Here is a 7,567-nt window from a genome sequence, read left to right as displayed (position 1 = left end):
TAATATATCATCTCAATTGAGAATGAATAATTTAGAATAAAGACAGTAGAAATTAAGTGTTTTTTCCATGGTAATGTAAATAGAAAAAATAGGAAAATTTTTAAAATTTCCGAGACATAAGAGAGTGTCATGTTAGCGGATCATTCAACTTTATTACTTTCTCCATTCTACAAGAAATTAATTGTTTAATTCTAACACATATTTTAAGAAAAAAAATAAAAATAAAAATTTATTATATTTTTTTATTTTTATCTTCTTCAAATTTCAAAATCTTAATAATGATACATCATTTTCAATCACATTTAATGGTGGGAAAATTTGAAATAAAATTTCAACATCTACCCCGAATTGTGAACCATTCACTTATTTTGAACACTTAAAAATAGTCCAACAATTCACTTATTGTGGAACAAAGAAAGTATTATACTCTTTTCATTCCATTTTATATGTCATCATTTCTTTTTTTATCTATCTAAAAGAGAATGTTATATTTCCTTATTTGGTAAATATTTAAAGATACAATTTCACTTTTACCTTTATTAATCCCACTTAAATTAAAAAGAAAGAAAGATAGGAGCACATTTAATAAAGAACAATTTAGTAAACTTTACCAAGTGTTTCCTTATTTCTTAAACTCCATATCCGATCAAATGACGACACATAAAATAAGATAAAAGAATTATTAATTAATTAATTAATTAATTAGTTATTCTCTCATCTCATTTTAGATAATATTATTTAATTAAATACGAAATTTAAATAAAATACTTTTTACGTCTATCTTTATTTGAATATCTATTTAATAAGTAGTAAAATTTTAAATGTCTATATTCAGGAATCTTTAATTCGTCCTGTTTTGGCAGAGTCTCCAGCGACGATCCTCTTTTCTCAAAAGATGTGTTTAATGTGAGCAAATGATTTACTACCCATTAAAGCTATATAATTTTCACAAGTTTGAATGGGTAAATTTATGCGTTCTACAACTCTCATAAAAAATATCAAGTAGAACATGTTTGTTTATTTATTAAATTTTATAAAAATTTAACTGTTTACTTTTATATGCTTCAAAGTTAAAAACATAAATATACTAAATTGAAAGATACGCTTATTATACCTAAAATGATCTTTACATTATAAATTAAAATTAAAATATTTTTATTTATATCACGCCAAAAGGACCCCACCTTTTCTGAAAAGTAGTGTTTATTTGTAAGCAAATGTTGCACACCGTTTTTCTGAACTGTCGCTCCGTGTTCAACTCCTTGGCAGACAAATCAAACACAAAGTACGTAACAAAATCAGAGAGAGAAAATCACATTCATCACACATAAGAAAAAGTAGCATTACCAATGCACTTTCTTCTTCACAAAGAAAGAAAAAAAAAGAAGGAAAATCAATTTGCAGGAATTTTTTATACATACACAAAAATTCTTCCTGCTTGACTGATTTTCCTTCTTGTTGAAATCTGGGTTTTTTTGTCTCCTGCAATTTAATTCCATTCCTTCAATAACCAATTTGGTGAATTGGACCCGAATCTGTTAGTATGAAAGATTTTCTTGTTCAAGTGAAATTGTTTAGTATATACGAACATGTTGACTTTCAAAGTTGGGTTATTATGATGTAATACGTAAGTGGTGGTTTTACATACAAAAAAAAAAAATGTCGCTTTATATTGGTCGAGAAGCTCTCAAGGTTTGTGTTTTTTTTTTCAATGAAACTTGTTGGAGGACTTGATGTTTGGAGATAAGAAAATGATGCCTTTTTTTGTTTATTTAATTGTTGTTGTTATGGAGAGCAGTTGTGGAAGAGAATTTGTACAGAGACAACAATAGAGATTAATCTTCTTGCCGAAAATTGGAAATATATTCTTGGTGGTGTAATTTTCCAGGTTTCTATTTCTTCTTCCTTTTCATCAACCTAATTATTCTCTCTTTTCTATTTTACGTGTCATCGTCGTTTGACTTGAAATGGTGTTTAAGGAAAAAAAAAAAATGTTCTTGAAATTTGTGGCCGGTGTTAAGTCATTTCATTAACGTTAATAGGAGAATTTTAAAGTTAAATTATTTTTAGTTATGTTGACGTGACTTTTTTTTTTTTTGAGACAGACTAGGGAAAGGTGTTGGATGAAATGGGATGGAGGGAGTTAAGTCAAAAAGTTTGTTGCACATAATGAAAAGTTAATTTGCAACAACTGAAAAAACAAAGGAAGAAGCTAGCTATTTTTTTTTTGGTGTTTGGTTGGTAAACAGTAGGCAAAATTTGGAACTTTTTAAAATCTTCAAATAGTTCAATGGTTTTCTGTAATTGGTTGTATGTTTGTTTTTGTTGAGATGGAAGTTTGTAGTTAGATTGTCTTAATGGTTTAACTGGGGTATCTGGTTGGCCAGCCGCAGGCAATAGTATTTTTTTGATTAATTATTATTGTTATAACTTTCGTGGAGAGTTAATGTCTGGCTTTTTGGAGTAAAAGTATACATCTATAATGGTGTATTTACTTTTGTGATGTGTTAATTAGCCTAAAAATTAAGACGGCTACGATTTTCTTTGTTTTTTTCTGTTTAAGTTATATCATGTATAGTGTTGGCTTGCATAAGTAGCATAGTATTACAGTTCTGGTTGAGGGAGTAGGAGAGATTGAGAGACATCGAGTTATGCTTTCATTTTCATTACGTATGAGGCAATTTGTGGTTTGCATTTCTTATGTATACTTTTTACTGTCATCGAGAAGTGTGGTTGACTACTGAATGGCGTATCAGTAAGTTGCACTTGATGCCATTAGGCCGAGGCACGTCTGCTTGGGCATCACACATAGCAAGTAAATAAAAGCTCTAAAGCTGAGTTTTACCTCCTAATCGTAGTGAATTTGGATACATGAGCAATGGAATTTATCCGTCTCCTTTCTTCAGTACATCCATGGACTTGGTGCTCGTGGGGTTCATTACTTGCATCGACCTGGGCCAACCCTTCAGGACGTTGGCTTCTTTCTTCTTCCGGTTGGTTTTATTGATTGTTTATCTATATCTCTTTACTGTTTTGGAAGATGTGTATTCATATTTTTACTACTTTTCTTTCCTTGTAAATTTTCAGGAGCTTGGGTCAGACAAAGCCTACATAAGTGAAACTGTATTCACCACCATTTTTCTATCTTTTGTCTTGGTAAGTTGGTTTTCAAATAAATTCATTCATCAACAGCTAATGGCGTGTCTCTTTGTTTCGTGTTTTGTTAGTTACAAATTTTTTTTGACTTTGAAATTCAGTGGATTCTATTTCTCTCATTCATTATAATTGTAGGTAAATGAAGACTTTCTAGACGTTCATAATCACAAGCATACTTGAATATGTTCAAGGCAAACTGTGAGGCCAAGCTAACCTTAGGTTTTAAAGAATAGGGAAAAGGGAAAATCTGGACATTAGGCTCTAAAGATTATAATGTGGTGCTAGAATAACTTTCCATAACCCTCAACTTAACATTTATAGTTATTTATTGTCAATGAAGTGAATTTTGTATGTTCCTGATCTAATTGTTGCTCATCTTTTTCTGCAGTGGACATTCCATCCTTTCATTTTCAAGACTAAAAAGATCTATACGGTTCTGATATGGTGCAGGGTCCTGGCATTCTTAGTTGTAAGTGCCGCCTTTTCTTATCTTTCACCTTCCTTTGTTTCACAAGTCAATTTTCAGTTAGAGTAGTTTTTTTCCCCATAATCATTACACATGGTTTAACTTGGGCGAAGATAAGTTTTTGTTCTCTTTCTATACAACACCGATGTTTGTTCTTTGCTCCGGACATTTAGGGAGAAACTTGACTGATCTATTCTATCTTTTAATTTGTTAAGTAATTGTATGGTACAGGCTTGTCAATTTCTTCGGATGGTAACATTCTATTCTACACAGCTTCCTGGTCCAAATTATCACTGCCGTGAGGTAGAGAACTTGTCCAATTGATGATCCGTTTGTTTGCATTTACGTTAGTAGAGTCTATATGTTGCGCATCACCTTACAGGTTACTCTGCAATTTCCAGGGTTCAAAGCTTGCCACACTTCCTCGGCCTAATAGTGTTTTTGAAGTTCTACTGTTAAACTGTGAGTTGCATTCGAGTTATTACACATATCATTTTGGGTCTTTCGTCATAACATTGTTTAACTTGGTCCTTACACGATATTTATGGCAGTTCCTCGGGGCATACTTTATGGTTGTGGTGACTTGATATTCTCATCGCATACGATATTCTCTTTAGTGTTTGTGCGGGTGTATCATAAATATGGCACTCGAAGGTAATATAATTGCGTTGATATATTGTGTTGTTTTTTATGTATAGGAGTTAGGACTGGCGTTCATATTTAAATTTACTTCCGGTGAGTGCGACTCTGCAAGTGATATTACCGGTGATACTGGGGGAATACAGCTTTATTTCAGTTGTACTAGATCAACAACTGAAATAATGCGATAATTTCCCTCTTCTTTGCTTTCCTTTGCTTCTGTTTTCTTTTCTTTCAATCCTCAACACGGAAGATTAATTGAATTGGGTTGTTTGGTTGAGCTATCAAGATGGCTTTTTCCATTTAATTTATATGTTGAACTAGCACTTTTTTTTCCTTCTGTAATATTTTCTTATTTTCGTTTTCATTGAATTTGATACTATAAAAGAATAGAATGACTATTAGGATTTTCCAGCTCAGCCTGAACTTATCACTGATTGTTTGATTTTCTTCTGCAGGTTTATAAAGAAATGTGCTTGGTTAGCTACTATTGCTCAGAGCTTTTTAATTGTTGCATCGCGTAAACATTACACTGTTGACGTTGTTGTCGCATGGTGAATCCAATTTTTCGGCTTGAGGTACTTCGCATATTTTTCCCAAATGACTAACTTAATTGATCCATACTGTTTCCCTACAGGTACACTGTTAATCTAGTTGTGTTCTTCATTGACAAAAAATTACCAGGTGAGGCACAGTTTTAAACTTCCCTTCGCACGACTCCTTTGATTTGGTTTTCTCTTCCTCTGCTTCTTCTCCTTCTTCTTATTAATGCTCAAAAGAGAAGGGTGGAGAAGAGCTGAAGCATGAGCTGTTTCTTGCAGAACTGCCTGATCGCACTAGCGCAGCCTCGTTGCTACCAGTAAGCAAGGATAGCAAGACCAAAGAAGAGGATCACAAACTTCTCAATGGGAACGGAGATCCTGAAGATTGGGTATGGAGATTTACTGATTTCCATTTTCCGGTTAGATATCATCTGTAGCTAATGAAATTGCTTTCTTCATTGTTTATAGAGGCCTAGAACCCAAATCAACGGAATGATCATGGAGGTTGGTAATGCTGTCCATGTTGAAGTAGCGATGAATGGTGTATAGATGGAAAAATGCATAGAGCGCAACTAACTGAACCTGGTTTGAGGCACTACTCTTCAATTGCATTACAAGTTGGGGTTCCACAACTCATTCGTGGTGTTTGTCCAAGTCCAATAGTTTTGATCTTTAGTGTAGGATATGAAATCTTGATGATATGCTTCGAATGCCTCTACGGTCCCTATGCTTAAGTTTAGTGGCTTCAATGTATCCATGGAGTTCGATCTTTCTTCTGAAAATGCAAATATTTTCTAGTTGTGCTAACCAAACTTTTAGTACACTTTTTCATCACCTAAAAGGGCTGAAGAGAAATGTGAAATATGTATAGATGAGTTGCAACAACTTTGTATTCATGATGAATAGGTAAGTTTTTACGCTGGCAGTTTTTTACGCTGGCAGCCTACTTCAACCCTCCTTTTTTATTCGGGCTTGGAGGAGTTTGGGACTAAGGAATAGTTATTGTTGTCGTTGTCTAGTTGCATCACTTGCAGGTGTACAGAGCACGTGATTATACTTATGCAAGAGGAGTTAGAGATGTATGGTCCAATTAAGTGCTTTCTTTTGGATCAAGAGCCATTATGTATTCCTTTTGTCCATAGTAATGTTCGTTTATGTATGGTCCAATTTACCTGTTTGCTGCTGATGAAGATAGAGATTGCACCTAAATAGCACATGCCCTGCAGCCCCTTCATTTGGGGTACACACTCTTTGCCTTTCTCCCACGACAAAATGTTATCTAATCTCTCTGACCCCTCTAGGTTACTTACTGTTCTTACTCAAATCGTTCTCTCTTTCATTGGTCCTCATCTCATCCTTCTAGTGAGAATTTAATTAGTAGAGACAACTTCCCATGCACCCGTCATAGCATTGTCCAGTGGACAGAGTCCCATGATACTTGTTAGTTCTTGCTTGTGAGATGTGACAGATATTTCGTATAATTAGTTGAGCTGCGCGAAAGTTGATCTAAGAAGAAGTTGTTTGCTTATAAAAATATATAACTTACATAAATCCCAACTAGTTTACCCCTAATTATACCTTATCCCAACTTTTATAAAACTTACAAAAAAAAATTATTTTATTATTTTTCTGATACATCCATTAACAAGATTTACATCTCTGGTGATACATCTAGTGAAGCAACTGTAGACACCTAATTTCGTCCCTCCCCGATGTCGTTTTTACCCATTTTTATTTTTATTGTACCGTGTACCCTCACCTATGTTATTATACCCTCACAAAATACAAAAAAAATATAACAAAATCCCTAACAAAACCTATCCTAACTAATTCTATCTTATCCTAACAACCTACCCAATCAAAATAAACCACCTCCCTACCCCTACCTAACCCTACCCCACGTCACACCCCCCCTCCTTTTTTTTTTCTTGTCCAAAAAGAAAGGACCAGGAAGGGGAAAGTACAATATATACACACATACACACAAAAACAAAGCAGAGGACCTCAGCATACAGAAAAAAAAGAAAAAAAAAAGAAAAAGACTCTCACTCTCTCTTCGCCGGCGACCTCTCTTCCGACGCTTCCCCCATCGGCGACAACAGCGCTGCCGCCGGCGCCGCCGAACTCTCTCACTCTCTCCCTCTCTCTAGACTCTCACTCTCTCTCTCAAAAACCTCTCCCGACGCTTCCCCCATCGGCGACAATAGCGCCGGCGCCGGCGCCGCTGAACTCTCTCACTCTCTCCCTCTCTCTAGACTCTCACTCCCTCCCTCTCTCTAGACTCTCACTCTCTCTCTCAAAAACCTCTCCTGACACCTTCCTCATTAACGACAACAGCGCCGCCGCCGGCGCCGCTCCAACTCTCTCTCCCTCTCTCTAGATTCTCCTCTCAATACCGCGCCGACAGCCAGCCTATTCGAGCTAGCTCCGTCTCATTTCGGAAATGCTGAAACGATGACTGTTAATTCAATTTCGGTGAGATTCATACAAGGTTAGTTGGAAATCGGTGATTTGGGGTTTCGAATTGGAGATCTTGGGCTGTTTTCGATTTTTATTCGGGTTTGAGAGTCATTCATCATGAGGTTTTTTTTTTCGTTGTTTCCCAAATTTGTCTGGTTGAATTCGATCTCGAGTTTGGAGTTGTTCGTTGTGAGGATTCTCCGGTCGAGTATTTTGGTCTTCGGATTTCTTTATTATCGACAAGGATCTGTATCATCGAGGTTCATTTCTTCTACCGATCTTTATTTTGTCTTGATTCTTTATT

The 7,567-nt window shown here is 35.2% G+C and overlaps 1 protein-coding gene across 2 annotated transcripts; it reads left to right on the top strand.

Moving 5' to 3' along the window:
* Positions 1–1,293: 1,293 nt before the first annotated feature.
* Positions 1,294–5,755, top strand: LOC107852928 (phosphatidylinositol:ceramide inositolphosphotransferase 1). Of its 2 annotated transcripts, none has more exons than XM_047398281.1 (12): positions 1,294–1,692; positions 1,799–1,888; positions 2,907–2,993; positions 3,088–3,156; positions 3,545–3,625; positions 3,854–3,925; positions 4,024–4,084; positions 4,174–4,276; positions 4,720–4,740; positions 4,899–4,945; positions 5,083–5,192; positions 5,272–5,755. In XM_047398281.1, the coding sequence occupies exons 1-12, from the start codon at positions 1,660–1,662 to the stop codon at positions 5,350–5,352; spliced, it is 855 nt and encodes a 284-aa protein (XP_047254237.1). In that variant the 5' UTR covers positions 1,294–1,659; the 3' UTR covers positions 5,353–5,755. The 2 variants fall into 2 exon arrangements, with proteins under 2 accessions (XP_047254237.1, XP_016553449.2); XM_016697963.2 differs by having other exon boundaries at positions 1,296–1,692; positions 4,720–4,815.
* Positions 5,756–7,567: the final 1,812 nt, after the last annotated feature.

The sequence above is a fragment of the Capsicum annuum genome, chromosome 10 (assembly GCF_002878395.1).
Source record: "Capsicum annuum cultivar UCD-10X-F1 chromosome 10, UCD10Xv1.1, whole genome shotgun sequence".
Classification (NCBI taxonomy): domain Eukaryota; kingdom Viridiplantae; phylum Streptophyta; class Magnoliopsida; order Solanales; family Solanaceae; genus Capsicum; species Capsicum annuum.
Note: the sequence above shows the minus strand (reverse complement) of the source record. Positions and strands in the feature narration are given on the sequence as shown.

Bases quoted from the DNA above. Each gene is read 5' to 3' on its own strand.
- LOC107852928 (XM_016697963.2), top strand. From the start codon at position 1,660: ATGTCGCTTTATATTGGTCGAGAAGCTCTCAAG. The intron at 2,994-3,087 runs GTTGGTTTTATT...GTAAATTTTCAG, and splicing joins TTGGCTTCTTTCTTCTTCCG to GAGCTTGGGTCAGACAAAGC. The intron at 4,277-4,719 runs GTAATATAATTG...TTTCTTCTGCAG, and splicing joins CATAAATATGGCACTCGAAG to GTTTATAAAGAAATGTGCTT.